This window comes from Ascaphus truei, unplaced genomic scaffold (genome assembly GCF_040206685.1).
Source record: "Ascaphus truei isolate aAscTru1 unplaced genomic scaffold, aAscTru1.hap1 HAP1_SCAFFOLD_419, whole genome shotgun sequence".
NCBI lineage: Eukaryota > Metazoa > Chordata > Amphibia > Anura > Ascaphidae > Ascaphus > Ascaphus truei.
Genome location: NW_027456750.1, coordinates 85119 through 107500, shown reverse-complemented (window position 1 = coordinate 107500; position 22382 = coordinate 85119). Strand labels below are relative to the sequence as shown.

At 44.0% G+C, this 22382-nt stretch overlaps 1 protein-coding gene across 1 annotated transcript in view; it reads right to left on the bottom strand.

Moving 5' to 3' along the window:
- LOC142484012 (uncharacterized) overlaps window positions 1-22382 on the bottom strand; it is a 35201-nt gene that overhangs the window by 648 nt on the left and 12171 nt on the right. The window contains 2 exon segments of the mRNA XM_075583974.1: window positions 1-1508; window positions 1510-3095. The exon segment at window positions 1-1508 is cut by the window's left edge and continues 648 nt beyond it. Coding sequence (XP_075440089.1) covers window positions 1338-1508; window positions 1510-3095 — 1757 coding nt within the window. The 3' untranslated portion in view covers window positions 1-1337.

The following is a 22382-nucleotide window of genomic DNA, read 5'->3' as shown; positions in this document are numbered from 1 at the left end:
TAGACCCAAAAAGTCATATATGAGGTCATATGTCTTTTTCCAGAGGGACTCCACCTCGGGACATCCCCGCCATATGTGGTACATTATACTCTCACCCCCGCAGCCTCTAAAACATAGTGGGGATGTTGTTTTATATATTTTGTGTAACCATGAGGGACAAAGGTATCACCTGTACAAAACCTTGTAACCATTTTCCTTGGTAATCACATTGATCGAGGCTGCTGCCAGCTTGTCCCAAATCTTTTCCCATTCCTCCATTTCCAGGACCTCACCTATGTCTGCCTCCAATTGTCTAAAAACTGGGGTTTTGAGTCTGCACCACTTGGGATTATGTACTGATAGAGAAGTGATATCAAATGGGCAATGGATTTGCCCTACAAATAGACTTGAAAAGGGTACAATTGAACTAAGAGACTTCTGGGCTTTTTGAGCTAACAAAGAGTCTCAACTGGCGATATCTAAATAACTCCACTTCTGGTGCCACAAAACTCTCCTTAAATGTATTGAATGTTTTAATCCTAGTGTCCAGCAGGTAATCCCAAACTCTGGTTATACCCGCAGTTTCCCACCCCATCAAACGCCTTTTTTGCATCCAGTGTGAGAACCATGGTGGGGAATCTCATTTTGGTTAGCTTTGTGGATCAAATTTAGGATACGCCTTGTATTATCAGATGCCTGATTTTGAGGTATAAAACCTACCTGGTCTGGGTGTATTAATTTAGGGATATGATACTTCTGTTCATTAGTTAGAATTTTAGTAAAAATCTTGAGGTCCGTATTCAATAAACAAAAATGGTCTATAATTGTGGCATAGTTGGGGGTCTTTACCTTCTTTGTGGATAAGTATTAGGCAGGAAGGGAATTTTAAAGATTTTCTGCCCAATTGTTCCCTAAGGGCTTTTTTGACCTACAGGGACATTTGGGTCAGTTGCCTGCACATAACAGAAATGTGAAAATAAAAGGGAATCCAGACAGGAAGGGGATACTGATTCCCTAAACAAGGGTGCCACTTTGCCTGAGATCTAGGAAACATGAAATACCTCATCTCAGCAGGGATCATGCCGCAAATGGCAGGGGCCAGGCACAGGACAAGAGAAACACTGCAGGGGGCCTCTGCTAGAGGTGAGTAGGGGGAGGGTATAGTCTACAAAAAAAATAATACCCAACTTTAAATATATTTTTACTTCTATTTCACTTCAAAATGAAGGCACCTGATGGGATAATCAGTCACAGGCTGGGCATAACATTTAAGGGTCTCTTCAATCACATAAGGCTCTTAATGATCTTTCTGAGAGCAAACATCCATGACTCTCAGTGACATTTTTAATGCTATATATTTAATCTCTGTGGTGTCTCTGATCATTATCAAGCTTCACAATTTGGGTAAAACATTTTTCCACATTAGGAACAATTAAGTTTCTTTCATGTGCGCGAGTTCTCTTATTTCTAAGAAGATCTGACTTATGGAAAAAATATTTTCCACATTCAGAGCAAACAAATGGTCTCGGTCTCACCTGTGTGAATTATCTGATGTTTATTAAGCTTTGAGCTGGAGGAAAAACATTTCCCACATTCAGAGCAAACAAATGGCTTCACTCCTGTGTGAATTATCTGATGTTTAACAAGATATGATTTAAAAGAAAAAGATTTCCCACAATCAGAGCAAAGAAATGGTCTCTCTCCTGTGTGAATTTTCTGATGTGCAACAAGACTTGACCTCAGAGAAAAACATTTCCCACAATCAGAGCAAACAAATGGCTTCTCTCCTGTGTGAATTCTCTGATGCCTAACAAGATCTGGCTTAAGGGAAAAAGATTTCCCACATTCAGAGCAAACAAATGGTCTTTCTCCTGTGTGAATTCTCTGATGTCCAACAAGATTTGCATTGCTTAAAAAACATTTCCCACATACAGAGCAAAGAAATGGTCTCTCTCCTGTGTGAATCATCTGATGTGTAACAAGACCTGACTTAAGGGGAAAAGATTTCCCACAATCAGAGCAAACAAATAGTCCCTCTCCTGTGTGCAATCTCTGATGTGCAACAAGACTTGACCTCTGAGAAAAACATTTCCCACAATCAGAGCAAACAAATGGCTTCTCTCCTGTGTGAATTCTCTGATGCCTAACAAGATCTGGCTTAAGGGAAAAAGATTTCCCACATTCAGAGCAAACAAATGGTCTTTCTCCTGTGTGAATTCTCTGATGTCCAACAAGATTTGCATTGCTTAAAAAACACTTCCCACATACAGAGCAAAGAAATGGTCTCTCTCCTGTGTGAATCATCTGATGTGTAACAAGACATGACTTAAGGGGAAAAGATTTCCCACAATCAGAGCAAACAAATAGTCCCTCTCCTGTGTGAAATCTTCGATGTGTAACAAGACTTGACCTCTGAGAAAAACATTTCCCACAATCAGAGCAAACAAATGGCTTCTCTCCTGTGTGAATTCTCTGATGCCTAACAAGATCTGGCTTAAGGGAAAAAGATTTCCCACATTCAGAGCAAACAAATGGTCTCTCTCCTGTGTGAATTCTCTGATGTCCAACAAGATGTGCGTTGTTTAAAAAACATTTCCCACATACAGAACAATGAAACAACTTCACTCCCTTGTGAATTGTCTGATGTTTAACAAGAGCGGAGTTACTATTAAAGCATTGATCACATTCAGAGCACTTATACAGCCTTTCTGTAGTGTGTGTTCTTTGGTGAATTGTATAATCTGATTTATTATTAAAGTTTTTAGCACATTCACTGCACTTATACTTCATTACTGACAGGTTTTTGTGAATTTTCTGGGCAATAGTGTTTCCTTTGTCCCACTTCTTAATAGGACTAGATGCATATTCATGTTCTTTCAGTGTATAAATGTGGGAAACTGTGGGATTTTCTTCTTTACATGAGCTTGATTCCTCAGCCATAATTCTCACAGCTTTTCTCTGTCTCTTACTTGGGCTATTTTGCCTCAAGAAATTTGCTCCTTGATCACTTTTAACAACACTGTGATCTTCATTTACACGGTCTGGTGTGCAAAGAGGAGTGTGCCATCCTGCAGGTGTTCTTCTGCTCATGGATTTATCTGTTGAAAATAAATGTGCTGTGAGAAACGAAGTTAATTAATAGCATAAATATAATTTAACATTACTGGTTGAACATTTCAATTACCGGTAGTATAAAACATGTCCCAAATTGGAATATACTGCAAGCTAAAGAAGTACTATTGCAAAATTGAAAGCAAATCAGTGGTTAATTTACTTTTTATATAGGTACCTTCTACAGATCTATTGAAATCGGTTTTGATAACCAAAATGTTCTAGTCTTTCCTGGAACACATTGGGTTAAATTAGCTGAGCTATACAAAATTTCACAGAGGTAGAACTGACCCTCAAAAATGGCACCCGAGAGCCCACATCCAATACCAGGAACCAGAGTAAATGCCAAACAGAATGGATGTCTTGGCTCCTTGTGGTGGGAATCAGACAAGAATGTATACTGCGAGAGAACCCCTGACAATGCATTTGTGTGTTGTAAATCTCACTGGAGCAAAACTGTTCAGAAACCTGCTGTGATATGAATATTGTTTTGTATGTTTATATACTGATATAAAAGGGTAATTAAGAGTATTTCAATCTCTCCTTTACAGTATCATCATATTCCAATCATCATTCCATCATTTCAATGCGATATAGTAGTAAAAGGTACCCGTGTCTAGTATGTGGAACGACTCCAGGAATATTCTGATTACATTGAGGTACAGATTAGAGAAATCCAGGCAGAGTTATTTGGATCCTCAAAAACAGTGTTTCTCAGCAGGGGTTTGGCACCCCATGGGGAGCCGTGGGAGGATGAAATGGATGAGGAGCATTGAGAAAGCAGGTTAGTTGTTAGGGGGTTGGGCAGTTTCCTCCATTCTAATTGACTGCATTACCAATCAGGAGGTGGCATCAGGAGCATGTGTTCCTTCACTCTAACTCAGATTCTCTTGGACATAACACCAGAGTTGCGCAAAACGCGGCCCTAAGGGAGTCTCTCCAATGTGCCTTCACTTCTCCGGTCCACTAAGACCGATAAAACTAAACCAGGTTAATGTGACGATGAAGCCGTACCTTTGCCATCAATTAAAGGCAAGTTGCCCGGCAAGGTAACCCCCGAGTCATCAAATGTGTTTTTAAAGTGTCAGCTCTGCAGTCCCGGGCTCACTGCAATCTTTAATAAAAATTATTTGTGTGTTTAAAGTGTCAGCTTGCGGTCTAGGGCTGACTGCAGTTTTAGAACTGTATGTTACACTGTGTTAAGATGGTCCTGGGGGGAATAAGATCTGCTAGCCTGTGTTTAAGAGGTTAATTGGAGAAGTACACCTGGGATTGGGAAGAATACAGAATTGTAACACTGCCTTAACAACAGACTCAAGTGGATACTTGACTTGTGGTTAGCTAAGTGTTCCGAGATTGCAACAAATGGTTGATGGGGTTAGTGTCAATTTAGGTCAATTGTATAATTGCTTCTGTCATGGGAGAGGGGGTTTGGCCTGATATTAAAGGGGTTACACCCCATTTGGTCACCCCCTGCTCTCACTTGGGAAGCAAGGGGTTAACTGGACTGCGGTCCAGTAATGTGTTTTTACCCTGCTTCAGCACCCAAATGTGTATTCCCCTGTAAATGTGTATTGTTCCCATTCCAGTGTCTGCACCAACACATACACTGGGATCAATACGGGAGGGAAAGGGTTAATAGTTAAGGAGTGATTATAGCCCTTTGTTCCATTTTCCCGCCTTTGCAGGCTCCATTTTGCAGCTCCCCATAGGTCGCCGTTGCAGCTCCATACGATCCTATGGGGAAACTGGCGATTTGGGCCCATTTTCATCAGGAGACCTGCAGGTGGCGCCCGAGAGGAGGAGCGGCGGTTCCCCATTGTAAGTCAATGAAGCCATTCATTTCAATGGGGATTACTCAACGCCGACCTCCAGGAACGGGTTGGCAGCCATCCAAACTGCAGACCGCAGAAGCGAATACATTGTTTAAAAAAGAGCATTGTTCACATTAGGTCAAGTTCAATCACAATTGGCATGGGAAACTTAGGTTCTAGGGCACCCAGGAATAAAATTATTTTTGCCCCTAGACCCTAGGCACACCCACACTCGACCACCACCGGGTCTGAGAATTAAGGACCCCCGTAAAGGGTCGCGCCTGCCACGAGGGTCGCGCCTGCCACGAGGGTCGCGCCTGCCACGAGGGTCGCGCCATAAACTCTAATGGGAGCGGAGGTCCCATTGAATCCTATGGCGGCGCCAGCCCATGCATTTTCTATGGAGGCGCCGGCCATATTGATTCTAATGGAGGAAAGCCGCGTGGCTTTGAAACGGCTAAGTCCGAAAGTGTGAAAAGTGTAAGTCTATATCTCCGGTTCTGTGAGTACCAGAGGGCTGGGATTTTGGTAACAGGTAGTCACTGTTCCGGCATAACTGCATGGTCATTTCCAGCCCTCTCCAATCAACCAGACGGAGTATGGGCAAATGTGAAAATTGTGATTTCCCCATTGACTTCAATGGCGGAGTTGCTCCATTGAAAGCTTATAGCGGCGGAGCCCATTGATTTCAATTGGAGAGTGAAACGCAGAGATTTCTTTTAGCTTATAGCGGAGAATCCTGCATTAAAGTTAATAGGGGATTTTAACTTGTTTTTTGTATCTCCGGTTCTGGGAGTCGTGGAAGGCTGACATTTGGCCACTATGGCAAGGGTCCTCCGGCATGAGGACCTGTCAGATTTCAGCCCGCTCAGACCCACAGAACGGATTATTTTAATATGTGTAGATATTAAAGAATAGATTGTATTTTTGGTCCACGGTAAAAGCCCGGGAAGGCTAGCGCCCATATGGTAAGCTAATGCTCAGGGGGGAGACAAGTGGTCTCCAATAAACCCCCTGATCAAAGGCTCCCCCACCCTGCTTGTGTATGCTAGCACAAAGGAAAGCAGAATGTGGGTACTTTATGATAAGTGTTGTGTTTCAAACCTTGGGACAAAGGCTTTCCTGTCCCAAGCAGACTTTCAGACGCCGGTCTTGTGGGAGGGGGGCTAGGGAAATAAGCCCCTGATTAGAATATCCACCCAGTGGGCAGATATTACGTTGCCTCTCAAGTGAGGTGGCAAGGAGGGATTGGGTGCAGACAATTGTCCTCTAATGACTTGCACTCAATGCCAGGGTATAGGAGTGAAACTCCATATAACGAGTGTAAGCTCTATGCCCAGTGTCTTTTTTCGTGCTTTTTCGTGATGTCTTCATTTGAACCTGTATTGCTGAATGAATTGCCAATACTGTACCTGATTGCTTCATTGTCCAACCCTTAAGTAAGTGTCTATTTCTTGTCTGTTATTTGTATTATCTTGTGTGTTCTCCTTCATTAAGGAATAAACTATATTTATTATATCTAAGTCGTCTTCAATTCAACCCAGATATTTTGGTGTATATTATACCCTGTCACAAGCTACCGTGACTGCTTCTGCTGTGGGAAAATACAGTTTAAAGCCCACAGATCAAATGCTTATCCAATTAAAAGTATAACTTTCGTTAGGAATGTCCTAGTGTTCTGATTTTCTGTATGCAAACGATTAGGAGGGAGACATGTAGACTGATATGATTTTATTAATGGTACCATGTGTGTAAATGCATAAACGGGCATAGCCCTTGTGTAGGTACCTTTACAGTTATGTGAGGTGGGGTGATTTACATGACAGGCAAGGGACAGCGGATACATTAAAAGATTCACCCTGCTAGTTTATGACCCACCATACGAGGGGGGCAGGCATGCATAACCAAATGCCCGGGCTTCTACGGGACCGTTGGGAGATGCAGTCCGGAGGTCTGCAAAAGTCCGTAGCTTCAAAGATTTTAGCTTGCCTAAGTGTAAAAGGTTGGGAAGTATATCTAAATAGTTTGCCTAGCAGATGTGGGGCATTCTGAGGGGGGGAGGGGTGCAGACATTCTGTCGCCAGGCAAGAAGGGTTGGTCAGGTATGCTAAGCGGGTCAAGTGAGAATTTTGCGCATGACCCTTAGCTTGCCTGATGCCCTCTGCCCGGCTACAGGAACTATTGGCAACTTAGGGATGGGACAGAATTTGGCTCCCACGCCAAAAATTGGTTGCCCATTGCCCAGATAGGATTGGGAAGGTATGATAACCCCGTGCACACCATTGGGAAAGTGTTCTCTGCTGTAACATCAGGAAGAAGCGGCCGGGGTTAAAAGGCGGTTTTATCATCACCACAGATTTGTACCCTGCTCAAGATTTCATTCGATCTAAGGACTTGGAAACTAATTCTGCAAGGGCAGAATGAAATTCTTTTATTTGGCTGAAATATAGGGGTGGCAAGTTGCGTCCCAAGCCAAAAGACTGTCCTGTTTCCTGCTTGCATAGCAACCCCGCTCTGGGAATTGATACCTGGAGACTAGATTGCTTGAACTTTCATTCCAGAAACCTGTTATTTTGTTAGAGCATGTGTTAATTTGTGATATTTTGGTAATTCAAACTTTTTGTGTTTTTTATGTGAATAAATACAATTTATTTTATTTCATGTTTTATTCAATCAATCAAAGGATCCAGATGGTAAAAGGTATTAAAAGCTTGGTCTCCAGTGACAGTTAACATCAGAGGAAAAGTGACAACTTCAAAGACCTGGAGATCAGTCAGCTCCTCCACCCTGCATATCTGCTGTAGCGGTCAGTGTTCACTCTACCGCTGACTGTCTTGGACATAACACCTGAGTCGTGTCATTACAGTATGCTCAGCCCTGCAAACATGGACCCCGCTGAGGTGGGTCGAGTCATGAGCACGCACGCGAACATGTTCGACAGACTGGAAAAGTATATAGAACAAAATAACCAGCGCATGGAGCTGCTTCAACAGACAATTCAGTCCATCACTGATCAGATGAAATGCTCCCCCTTCCACTCTGTGTCCCCAGTGGAGCCAGTGACTGCACCTATTCCTGTGCCCATAGTTTCCAAACAAAGACTACCCACCCCCAATTGCTATGGTGGTGACTCACATGGTTGTCGTGGTTTTCTTAACCAATGTTTCATCCAATTCGAGCTAATGCCTTCTCGTTCCATGTCTCGGCAATCTAAAGTGGCTAATATCATTTCTTTATTGGTTGGCAACGCCCTGGCATGGGCCTCACCCACCTGGGAACTTAGGTCGGACCTTACCAGTGATATCGCACGCTTCACCAAGGAGTTCCGCAGAGTTTTCGATACACTCAGACGCAAGTTAACAGCTGCCTCATCCCTTTTGCATATCTCCCAGGGTGCCCGGTCCGTGGCCCGGTATGCTCTTGAGTTCCACACCATAGCTGCGGAGACCGGCTGGAATGATGAGGCATTGGTGGCCGCTTTCTGGCAAGGCCTCTCTGAGAACCTGAAGGACGAACTCGCCGCACAGGAGCGTCCCGCAGAACTGGAGGAGCTCGTCGCTCTATGCATCCAGGTAGACTAGCGGCTACAGGAAAGGAGAGCCGAAAGAACCCGACACAAGCAAGGTACGCAACCACTTCCCATTTTCTACACAGGGGCTATTAACCCATTTCCGCCGGACCTGGAGGAACCCATCCAGCTCAGCGGTAACAAGCTATCTCCCGGCGAGAAACAACGCAGACGCAATGCCAGACTCTGCCTATACTGCGGTAACACCGGACATCAGGTACTTGCTTGCCCTCAAGTCGGAAAATGCCAAGTCCCAGTGAGAGCCAGGAGAATCACACTGGGAGCCCTATCTCCTTCTCCTCCCAAAAAGATGTCTACTAGGAGTCTTGTCCCCGTCACGTTAACCGGTGACACCTTCCACGTCACTGCACAGGCCTTTCTGGACTCCAGGTCAGGGGGTAATTTCATTGACCAGGGATTCACAGAGAGAAACAAGATTCCCCTGGTACACAAGAAACACCCAGTGGGACTGGAGGCCATTGACAGCCACCCCTTACAACTTGCATTTATTTCTTTGCAAACCATTTTCTTTCAGTTGCGGACAGGAGAGGTTCACACCGAGAAGATCCAATTGGACGCCATCCATACGCCAACGGTCGACGCCATCCTGGGACTCCAATGGCTCCAACTACACAATCCTCGGACAGACTGGACCGAATCGGAGACCTTCCAATGGAGTCCACATTGTTTGAGGAACTCCTCCATCTCTTCCCAAAAATTATGTGTGGTTTCAGTAAAAGAGCAGGTAAACATACACTTACTAAAAATCTACTCTGACTTCCAGGACGTCTTTCACAAAGCACAGTCTGAGGAACTACCACCCCACCAGGCATTCTACTGCCCCATCGATCTGCTGCCTGGCTTGGTTCCTCCATAAGGATGTTCCTACCCATTATCTCCCCCTGAGACCAAGGCCATGAAGGAATATATTCTAGAGAGCCTACAGAGGGAATTTATCTGGAAATCCTCGTCGCCTGCTGGAGAGGGATTTTTTTCTTTTTAAAAAAGGAAAATGGATACCTCAGACCCTGGATCGATTTTATTGGGGCCTGAACAAAAATCACAATAAAGAACCGATATCCTTTACCCGTGATTGCCGAACTCTTCGACAGACTGCAAGGGGCCAAGATCTTCCCCAAGCTGGACTTACGAGAAGCTTGCAATCTAGTAAAAATCTATCAGGGGGACGAATGGAAGACAGCCTTTAACAACCGGGACGGTCATTATGAATACCTCGTGTAGCCCCCTTTCCCCGATGTCAGGGTGACTGTGTACTGCTAATACCTGCGCGGCAAACAGGAGGCCTGGTCCTCCGCCACGGGGAGCCTGGGGTGTGTGTATCAATATCTATTAACAGCACCTCCACCTGAGAGGGATCCTTATGTAGTAGGATGCCCCCTCCCAAGACAATATACCCAGTAATAGACACACAAAAGTAAGGGTAACAGTATTTACTAGAAGGTACTAAACAATAACCATGAACACACAATATACATATACAGTATAGCTTATACAGACCCACGGTGTATTCCCCACAGTAATTGGGTGCATAGTACACCAGTGTCCAGGCCACGAAGGTCTATCTCGCCTCAAGTGTGAGACAGCGCTGCCCCACGATGTGTTGGTGCACTTGTGGAAAATACCTGCTCGGACCTCCAGCCCCGGGGGTCGCTGAGTAAGGCCAAGTAACGGTCAGTCTGTTGCACCGAAGATCCGCCTCAGCGTGGGGTGGCCTCCAGCTGGAGCGTCCCACCTTTAGAAAGTCTCTAAGATGAGGGCCTGATCTGATCCCTGATGCAGGCCACGCACACCGCGTGCGTCCATCACCGGTGCAAGGACTAGCACAAACAGGCTAAAGGCCACGTCCCTATCTGTGGGGGCCTTCCCTATGGCACCACAAGCTAGAGATGGTCGGGGTCTAGCTGGGACCTGAGAGGGGGATATTTTGGCCTTGTCCAGAGGAGCACTTCTCCCTGGACCTTACCTATCCTTTTGCTGTCCTGCTCCCGACTGATCAACTGTACTAACTTACCACTGTTATAAATGCAGCAGCCCTATTGGTTGCCTGGCAACATGTGGTCTGCAGCCCGAGGCCTGCTCACCAGCTCGCAATCTCTCTGCAGCAACCACACAGCCGTCCCCCTCACACATCCTAAAGGTAAGAGGGAGACCTGGCTACACTCGTTATGCCCTTCGGCCTTTGCAATGGCCCAGCAATATTCCAGGACTTCGTTAATGACCACCTAGATCAATATATAATTGTCTACCTTGACAATATCCTAATCTTCTCCAAGTCCAGACAAGAACACCTGGGTCATGTTAAACAGGTACTTCTACGACTACGAAAGAACCACCTTTTCACGAAGTTGGAGAAGTGTCAGTTCCATCAGACCATGACGGCCTTTTTAGGATAGATCATCTCTGATACAGGCCTTGCCATGGATCCTGCCAAGGTGAAAGTGGTCTTGGATTGGCCTCGACCCACGACTGAAAGCTGTACAATGCTTCTTGGGCTTTGCCAACTACTACCGAAGATTCATGCAAAACTTCTGCTCTGTAGTAGAGCCCAATACGGCCCTAACACAGAAAGGTGCTGTTCCCACTCTATGGTCCCCAGCGGCCGTTTAGGCATTCGAAAGACTGGAAATAGCCTTCGTGTCAGATTCTGTCCTTGTGCACCCAGACCCTGGGTTACCTTCACCCTTGAAGTGGACGCATCGGACGCATTGTCCCAGAGGAAGTCACCTCAGGCCAAACTTCACCCATGCGTCTTCTTCTCTAAGAAATTCTCTACTGCCATGCAGAACTATGATGTGGGCAATCGGGAGCTCCTGGCCATCAAAATTGCCTTTGAAGAGTGGAGGCACCTGCTTGAAGGCACAGAAAGCCCAGTCACCATACTGAAGGATCACAAGAATTTCCTATACATTGAGGGTGCTCATCGGTTGGGGTCACGACAAGCCCGATGGTTACATTTTTTTCTCGGTTTAACTTTATCATTTCGTATCTACCAGGCTCAAATAACGTGATTAAAATAACCTCTTGTGCAACATAAACAGTGATGTCTCTCCAGCTCACTATGTGGTACCTTAGTGTAATTACGCTTATAGGTAAAATAAAATAAGGATGGGGGAGGGGAAGGGGAAAGATAGGGGGGGGGTGATAACCCCAGGGACGCGGGCCTCTCCTGTTGTTACGATGAGCTTTATGTTCAGTTCGCGATTTGCCTCATCCAACAGCTCTTGTTGGTTTAGCTCTTGAGCTTCCTATGCCCCATCGCTGCCCCGTGTACGGCCAGGCAGCCCATTGTGATGCTCTCGCCCTTTGAGTGATAATGCATTTTGAGCTATCATTGCCAGATTGTGGTTACCTCTACCCCTGGGATATCTGTCTGTTCCAACCAAAGTGACCAGACTTTTAGATATTTGGCGCCAGTGTCATTAACCAAGCTCGTTAACTTTTCCATCTGGCACATGTACCACATTCGATTTCGAATGTTGGGGATGTTTGGGGTCTCGGGTTGTTTCCACATAGCTGCGATATCGCACCTCGTTGCTGTTGCGAAATGTGCAACTAGTTTATTTCCAGTTTTAGATAAACCCGGCCACGGCCTATTCAGCAGGAACAGCCACGGGTCCGGGGGAATTGTGAGGTCAAAAATCCTCTGGATCCAATTTCTAATTTCTTCCCAAATGGGTGAGATCCGAGGGCAAGACCACAGCATGTGTAACAGGTCCGCCGATTCTCCACACTGCTTTGGACACAGCAGGGAGTATCCTGGCACAAACCTTGATAAATTCAGCGGGGTGGAGATCAAGGAGTTTGCTCTACATGTGCTCAAAACAAGACTTCCCACAACAGACTCACTGGATTACTCCAACCCCTTCCGATTCCAGATCGTCCATTGATCCACCTATCCATGGATTTTATTTTTGAATTTCCTATGAATACCATCCTGGTGGTAGTGGACCGTTTCTCAAAGCAAGCTCACTTTATTCCCCTCAAAGGTCTACCTAACACTCTCAAACTTTCAGAACTTTTCGTCAAGGAAATTTTTCGCCTGCATGGGGTTCCTCGGATTATTGTGTCTGATTGGGGGCCCCAATTTTTTTTTGATAAATTCTGGCGGGCCTTTTGCAAGCAATTGGGGATCTCTCTACATTTTTCGTCAGGCTATCATCCCTAGACCAACGGTCAAACTAAACGCACTAACCTATCCTTAGAACAATATATTCATTGAGAAAGCGGCCGATGAAAAGGTATGACCACCTCATACTCCAGATACCGTACGCAAAGGTTTTTGAAATAAAAGTAAAAAGAGAAGCCCCTCACCCTGGGAAAGTTGGGGAGCTTAATGACTTTTCTTTTCTTAAAAAAATATGGCCAATAAAGTGTCACTAAAATTGATATCGTTGAACGTTAAAGGCCTTAACTCAGTGATAAAAAGAAAACTCGCCCTTCAGGAACTCAAAAAAATCAAATGGCGATATCTTGTTTATACAAGAAACTCACTTTAACACCACATTCCCCCCCAAACACCTTCAAGAGAGTCTACCCCCAAGCATATTATGCATCTTACTCAGCCAAAAAACGAGGAGTGGCTATATTATTTAAGCACAATATACCATTCATCCTAAACAAAGAGGTTGCAGACCCAGAGGGCAGGTTCTTAATTTTGTATGGCTCTCTATCGGGAGTAGAGATAATATTGGTCAATGTTTATGCTCCCAATGAAGGCCAGACAAAATTTCTGAGGGAAGTGTGCGAAACCCTATCATCTCAGTCTAATACCGCAATAATTATAGCAGGAGATATGAATATGGTGGCCGTTCCAGACCAAGATAGGTCAAGTGTGGTGGGAGCCCCCCACCCCAGACAAACAGAAAAAAAGGCCAAAGAATTCAGAGATATATTAAAAGAATTCCAACTCACTAATATTTGGAGAGCACAACACCAGGGACAGCGGGACTTCACGTTCTACTCTACCCCGCACCAGACCTATGCGAGGATTGACTACTTTCTGGGTACCAAAGATGTTCTCCAGGCATTCTCCCAGTCAGAAATAGGCTCTATATCCTGGTCAGATCATGCCCCGGTTGAATTGGTGCTCTCTCCCCTTTTGTAAAAACAATTAATATAATTGGAAATTCAATGACTCCCTACTCAATTATCTAGAAGTTGAGGGTAATATCAAACAAAAACTTATAGAATATTTGACGCTAAACGAAGGATCGGTGGAATCCCCAGCAATGCTATGGGAAGCCCATAAGGCAGGGGTGGGGAACCTTTTTTCAGCCAAGGGCCATTTGAATATTTATAACATCGTTCGCGGGCCATACAGACACAGGCAGGAATGCAGGCACACAGATCCCCCCCCCCCACCTCTGGTAGTTGCTGCTGCTGGGGGGATCGTATAGGGCGGCTGCTGGGGTAAGTGCAGGGGGTTCTGCTGGGGAAGTGCGGGGACTGCTGCGGGAGGAGTGCGGGGTGGGGGAAGTACGGTGGCTGATGGGGCTAGTACAGTGGCTGCTGGGGATCGTGTAGGGCTGCCGGCGCCTCACACCACCTCCTCCCGATCGGGCACGTGGCAGCCATTTTTTTAAAAATTAGCGTGACCCCGGTTATAGCAGTTGCATTAGCAGGGCCAGACCAAATGATTTCGGGGGCCTTATACGGCCCTCAGGCCTGACGTTCCCCACCTCTGCCACAAGGCAACAATAAGGGGAGCTTTCATCTCCATAGCATCACATAAAAAAAAGGAGAAGCAAAAACTTTACAATGAATTATCTGAAAAATTACAATTACTAGAACAAAAACATAAAAGCAATCCATCAAAAAAACTATTTATATTACTAGACAAAACCAGGACTGAATTTAAACAGATCCAACTAGATGAGGTGGAAAGAGCACTAAGGTGGACCAAGCAAAAGTTTTATGATAAAGGTAACAAGGCGTATCGCCTATTGGCCTCCAAACTTAGAGGCCTGAGAACTAAATCACAAATATACGTCATCCAAACCAAGACGGGAGTTAAAACGTTTAATGAAAAACTAATAGCAAAAGAGTTCTCAGATTTCTATTCTAAATTATATAACCTAAACTTCCCCCAAAAAAGAGCCTCAGGACCGGAAGCAATCTCTAGTTACCTAGAGAAATGTAATCTTCCAGAACTATCAGAAGCAAACTCCCAAGAACTAACCAAATTTATATCACAGGAGGAACTGTCAGATGCAATAAAACAATTGAAAACAAATAAGACGCCAGGACCAGATGGTTTCTCAAATCAATACTATAAGAAATTTAAGACGGTATTATCCCCATATATGCTCGAAGTTTTCAATTCATTTTTAGAAGGAGCAGCCATCCCACTATCAATGTCTAAGGCGAATTTGGCAATTATCCATAAAGAAGGAAGGGACCCATTACAATGTGGTAACTATAGACCTATCTCCCTCAATTCAGATTTAAAACATTTCAGTAAAATTTTAGCAAATAGGCTTACCCCAGTTCTTACCAGCTTAATACATATAGACCAAGTTGGTTTTGTCTCAGGAAGACAAGCCTCAGACAACACCAGGAAAATTATTAATATTATCGATCATGTACATCTCTCCAACACGAAGTCAATCTTATTGAGTCTAGATGCTGAAAAAACATTCGACAGAATAAGGAGGGACTTTTTAGATCAAACAATGATCAAATTCGGATTTAAGGGCCCAATACTAGAAGGCGTTAGAGCTCTCTACAAAACTCCAACAGCATTCGTAAAGCTCCCAGGAGGAGACTCAAGCCCCATAAAAATCAATAATGGTACCAGACAGGGATGCCGCTTATCTCCGCTCCTATTCGCTCTTTCTATCGAACCCTTGGCAGCGACAATCAGAGACGAAAATAACATCAAAGGAATCGAAATTGGAGGGATAAATTACAACATTTCTTTATTCGCGGATGATATTAGTTTGACACTAGCTAACCCCTTGACTTCCCTCCCGAATCTACAAGCCCAACTAGACCAATTTGGAAAAATGTCAGGATACAAAATTAACACAGATAAGTCAGAGGCATTAAACCTTACTATGACAACATATGAAATTAAGCTATTACAAACAAACTTTAAATACAAATGGAGTGCCTCAAAAATTAAGTATCTGGGAATACAGATAACAAGCTCCTATAAATCACTATATCAACACAATTTCCCCCCTCTTTTTGAGAAGATAAAAAAAATCTACAGAGCTGGAATGAATATCAGATATCTTGGCTAGGAGGAATAGCAACAGTTAAAATGAATATCTTACCAAGACTTCTATATTACTTTCAGACTCTGCCAATAGATATCCCACTTTTCGAACTCAAAAATATCCAAAATAGAATCTTCCAATTCACTTGGAAAAACAAATGACCAAGGGTTGCTAGATCAATCCTATTAGCCCCAAAGGAATGCGGAGGTTTGGGAGTTCCGGATATTATTAAATATTATCAGGCGGCCAAACTGTGCAATGTGCTGCTGGCTTGGGATTAAGTCTACCTATGCGAGCCCTCTTTCTCTCCCAGCCGCTCTTTGGTCTGGTAGAGGTGGAGAGATCTTCGCCGAAAATCTTAACCTGGGAGCAATGAGATGTACGCGGAAGATATGGTCTAAAAACAAGGGGAAATATAATTTGGCTTCTTCCCCATCACTACTCACCCCAATACTTAGTAACCCTGAATTGCCACCTGGCTGTCTCCCGAAAGAACTTAAGCAATACAGGGAGTTAAACATTGTAAAAGCTGATGATTTTGTAATCAAAAGGTAAAATTTTACCATATCAAGACTTGCAAAAAAAATATAACATAAATCTCCCGATTTTCGTATATCTTCAGATTAGACACTTTTTGCAAACAGTCTCGAAAGACTCGGGATTTCCATCCCAAACAAAATTTGAGAAATTATGCAGAAGAGGCTATTACTGTAGAGGTTTGATTTCAGAGATATATCTGGGAATGGCGGTATCGGCGGCAAACCCCAACCACAATTATGTGTTAAAATGGGCAGAAGATTTGAATGTTGAAATTGATAGGAACGACTGGGAGGATATCTGGGAATCAGCATCTAAAACATCAATTTGTACAACCATCAAGGAGAACATATATAAAATTCTATTCCAATGGTACTTAACCCCGAATAGGCTGAGCCAGATTTTCCCCGGATCCCAGATTTGTGCTGGAGGGGATGCGGACAAAGAGGAGACATGGCTCATATCTGGTGGACCTGCCCGAAGATCCAGAGGTTCTGGGTCATGATCCAAACCATGATCCGAGACCTTCTGGGGGTGGAGGTGGAGGTGGACCCGCTGACTTTGCTTTTTTCCAGACCTACAGATGGCCTTCAACCTCAAATGAAGAAAATGATCTCACATGTGCTCACAGCAGCCCGCTGCACGATTGCAGCGGCCTGGAAAAAAACTAATGCCCCCTCAAGACAAACTGTACTACGAAGAGTCAAAGAAGTTAGACTGATGGAACTCCTATCAGCACAACTCAATCAAAGAGTAGACCAATTATATAATGTCTGGGAAATCTGTCCTGGAGACTAAGAAACCCAAGAATCACAACACATAGAGATACCTTAGAATACATACCTGTAGCAGTAAAGCTGATGATGAAAGGGGGGGGGAAGAGTTATCTTCCCCCCCCCCTAGCCCTGCCTTGTTTAGACACCAACACCCCACATCCCCCCTCCCCAACCCTCCCTTTCCCTCTTTTTCGCTTCCCCCTCTTTCTCTCGCCTATTCTTTTACTATTCTTAAAGAGATATCCAAGGAAGCGGCTGCTCCCCCATAAAGAAATTGAAAGGGAATATTGGTAAAAATAAAGGATAGGCCATGTATAAGATTGTGCATTAATATGTACGTATATGTATTTGTTCTCTGCCTATCTGCTCACAATGAGGATCCTATGACCCACTTTCCCAAATGCTTTGACTATTGTATGCTATATATCACTTGACAAAACACTAAAAAATTTGAAATAAAAAAAGAACAATGTATTCGTTGTTTTGTCTTCGATACCCAGGACATGTGTGGATGAAACCTCCTATGGCGCTGAGGGAAGAATGGACGTTGATTCTCTTGCAACAGATCTTTTCTTTGAGCTGAAAAAACCTCAGAAAAGGAAGACAAAAAAAGGCAAAAAACACTGCAATAGTGTATTACCCAGGGATATACTAGTGTGTACAAATCAAGAGCATTTATTAAAACATGACAATTAGGACATATATGACATTTAAACAATTAATAGATTAATCAGATAAGATATAAAACTTCCAAGCGCTTGTGCTAAGGAAGATGTGCTGCTCCGCCGTGGTAAAATTGAAATCCTACTCACGAACATGAGTAGGACATGTGCAAGGGTTTAGGGTCTTTTCCTCCAGAAGACACCGCTCGCTGTGGGGTGCGTCCGTCTATTAATGCGGGGAGACCGGCTTCAATGCTCGTGGGCTCGTTGATCACTTGCTGCCCAAGTTCGCCCGATCGTCTCCTTCGATGACGTCACCGCCTGGATTCCAAAGCTACGGTGTCCCTGAGTTGCCAAAAACTGGACAACTGGATAGATCTTCTACCTTGGGTCAAGTTTTCGCACAACAATTTACAGAGTGAGTCAACAAGGGACTCTCCATTCTTTATCAATTATGGCTTTCGCCCTTCAGTCCTTCCCAATAAAGGACCCAGTTCCAGGGTGCCAGCGGCGGACAACAGGATCCTGCAGCTGCAGAGCTCATGGGAGAAGATTCAGGAGATCCTCAGGAGAGCAGTGTCCACACAGAAGGAACAGGCAGACAAGCATCGACTAAGAACTCCAGGATACAATCCTGGCTTTCCACCAGGAACATTCGTCTCAAGGCACCCACTGCAAAATTGGCACAAGATTCATTCACCTATTCACTATCGCTGAGAGGATCAATCCAGTGGCCTATCGCTTATGCTTGCCGGCTTCCATGCCATGTGTACAAAATCATCGAACCCCTGCTCCAGCTCCGCCTCCTGAACCTCTCCTTGTTGAGGGCCAGCAGGAATACGGAGTGCAGTCGGTACTGGATTACAGGATAACCAGTGGTACTCTCCAGTATCTGGTCCATTGGAAAGGTTTTGGTCCCGAAGAGCAATCCTGGATCTCCCGGGACCAATTACATGCTCCCAGGCTCGTCCGCCTCTTCCAAAATGAAAGTCATGGGACCATGAGCACTGCAAAACAGGGTCAGGCTGGAGGCAAGGTGCAATTAGAAAAAAACTTTATTACGGCATGTGAGCCAAGGTTAAAAAGACACAAGGAAAAATCCTCTGACGCGTTTCGTCCCTTAGGGACTTTATCAAAGAGTCCGCCTCTTCCACTTCCACCCTCTCAAGCCATCCCTGAGACACCCGGAGGTCGCTCCTGAAGGGGGAGTACAGTGAGGATCGACGTTAGATCCCGCCCCCGCGATAGGCCCCGTGACAACTCAGGTAACAGGCCGCAGACTAGGGAAGCAACCCACAGGCCCCACGCCGTCAGACAGAGGGATACCTCCAGGCTCGGGCTTAGGTCCAAACCCAGCATCATGTCCCATGACAACACGGGTGACGCGTCACGTCCCAGGAGAACACACACCGGCGCCGTGTCAAGAGAACGTGAGGGGTTAACCGTAACTCCACTCTAAACCCCGGATCACCTGCAACTGCGGCTCACACCGCCTCCGCCCTGCCATTATACACCGGCAACCGAGTGGGCGTTTCTCCCTAATTTCCAGCAGCTGCTTGCTACCTCTCCATTGGGCCTTAGCCCTTTATATGCTCAGCCAACCCTCAGGCAAAAGGTGGTGAAAGGGCATCAGCCATTTTCTGCTGTTAGAGCTGCTCTGTTATTGTTCTTGGATAAAATATTTCAGATGCATATTGAAGCATTTACATCCTCACACATTACCTGCTCTCACAGTTCTACGTCATCATAATCCCACTTACTTCTCCAACTCTTTCTATTAACAAGCAGAGATCCAACACACACCAACCTTCTTATCCCTCTGTACCTAATCTTTCCAGTTACCCTACCTTATAGATTGTGAGCTCTTTGGAGCAGGATGCTCCTTATCTACTGTAACAATGCATGTTTATGTTTGTTATTTTATTGTTTTCGTCCTCCAATCCTTTGTACAGCGCTACAGAATATGTTGATGCATTATAAATAAATGAAAATAATAATAATGTATCTGGGGAGGCGAGGCCAAGAAGAGAAGGAAGCAGCATCATCAGGAGGAAGGTGTGAGCAGAGGGAGGAAAGGATTGTGGCTGCATGTTGTGTGTGTATCTGTTCTCCTGTGGTGTGTCTCATGTATACTCACACTGACCATGGTGCATAACGCTATTCTCAGAATTGGTGTAAAACATAATTGAAATTAGTAGTGACTGGTGATATTAATATTAATATTAAACAGTGTAAACATACAATGAATGTGACTCAAATTCCATTACTGCCGATAAAGTCCACTGATTTTCTTGGAAATCAGATACAGGCATACCCCGGTTTAAGTACACTCAATTTAAGTACACTCGCGAGTAAGTACATATCGCCCAATAGGCAAACTGCATCTCACGCATGCGCCTGTTGCACGTCCTGCACAGCAATACCAGCTCCCTGCCTGTACCGAAGCTGTGCACAAGCGTGGAGACTATAGAACCTGTTACACATGTGTTATTTACATCAGTTATGCACGTATATGACGATTGCAGTACAGTACATGCATCGATAAGTGGGAAAAAGGTAGTGCTTCACTTTAAGTACATTTTCACTTTACATACATGCTTCGGTCCCATTGCGTACGCTAATGCGGGGTATGCCTGTATAGTAAATATTCCAAAAAAGACTTTCATTAGTGATTTATGTTGAAATAAATAATAAAAAAAAAGTTTTTCAAACCCAACGTTGCAGATGGTTGTGCGCCTGAGGTCCATTGTCCGCAGTTCACGTGGAATGATAAACGTGGAAACAAAAAACACAATCAAAGTGCAATACCTCAGTGGGTAAGTAGGTAAGTAGATTGGTCTGTCTCCGTGGACATGTATGAATATCATTTTGGAACAGGTGGTGTTCAATAGGTTAAGTGGAATTACTGGCTCCACAGAAAGGACATACAGTACTACAATTTTACATAGTTACATAGTAGATGAGGTTGAAAAAAAGACATGCGTCAATCAAGTTCAACCTATGCTAAATTTAGACGACAAAAACTTTATCGTATATCCGTACTTACAGTATAGTGATCCAGAGGAAGGCAAACAAAAACCCCAGTGTCATATCATCCAAGGGTATCTCATAAGGGAAAAAATAAATTCCTTCCTGACTCCAAGAATTGGTAATCAGATTACTCTCTGGTTCAACATCCTTCCCACCTTTACTTATTTGGTATATCCTGTGTTCCTTTCAGTTCTAAAAAGATGTCCAACTTTTTTGAATAAATCTATTGTATCTGCCATCACAGTCTCCATGGGAAATGAATTCCACATTTTAACTGCCCTTACTGTAAAGAACCCTTTCCTTTGTTGCTGGTGAAATCTCCTTTCCTCCAACCTAAAGGGATGACCCCAAATCTTTTGTACTGCCTGTTGATAAATAGTTATTTTGAAAGCTCCTTGTACGGTCCCCTAATATATTTGTATATAGTTATCATATCCCCTCTTAGACGCCTCTTTTCTAATGTAAATAAATCTAATTTAGCTAGTCTCTCCTCATAAATTAGATTGTCCTTCCCCTTTATTAATTTGGTGGCTCTTCTCTGCACCCTCTCTAGTTCCAGAATGTCTTTTCTAAGGAGTAGTGCCCAAAATTGTACTCCATAATGAAGTTGAGGTCTTACTAATGCTTTATAAAAGGGACATATTTATATTTACTTCCCTTCCATCCATTGCCCGTTTAATGCAACATAAGATCTTACCTTAAAAATGTTCTGTTTGCCTTTGCAGCTACAGCATGACTTTGGGCACTATTCTAAGCCTGCTGTCTACAAGCACTCCTAAATCCTTCTCCATCAAGGATTCCCCAAATTTAATTTACAAGTATTATGTGAACTTGGGGTGATCCCCACTATCATTGAAAAAGAGATATCTAAAAATGGCTGGCGTTAAAAATGGTACACTTGAATAGACAAAAGCTATATAGTAAAATACAATTAAAAACACAATACAAATAACATTAAAAATGCAATGGCACCCGGGGACTTCCCCCATGTTCCCTAGGGGATGTGGTCATCGGGCAGACTTTCTACACGTGGCTCGACTTTGTGTAAAGGTGCGCAGTCTGATTCAAAATGTTCTAGGTTTCACATAGAGACTAAGCCCTTGGTCATGCCCACTAAATATGCCTTCTCAGGACTTGGACCAAAATGTACATAAAAAATTGAGGTGTTTTGAAATCGGGAGCCACGTTTAGACTGCGTTATAAGCCGTTCCGCGTTGTAGCAGATCGCACCTCAGAGTGCCAGGTCAGGCCATTCAGCTTAAGAGTGCTGGGAAACGCCAAGAACTGAGGCGCCAACTTATGTTGTTGGTGAAGATAGACTTGAAATCATCCTAAATATTAATCATGCTCTATTCTCTATACACATATATATTCAGCATGTAACGAGTTAATTTAGTATTTAGTTAGAATTTATATAGGAAAAAGATTAGCTGACTGCAATGATAAGAAGTTAAATCAGTCTGAAGACAGGCAGGTGTAGGAATGTTCGTCTAATGAGTTGCAAGAGTTTGAATTCAAAGGTTAAAAGATTAGGAACATAGGACTAACTATAGTTATTTAGTGACAGAACAACGAGGTTCACCTAGATCAAAGTGGATATTGCTAAATGAAGGAATATTGGTTGAAGCATTGATGATTGACTAAAAATATTTTGGATGACTGAG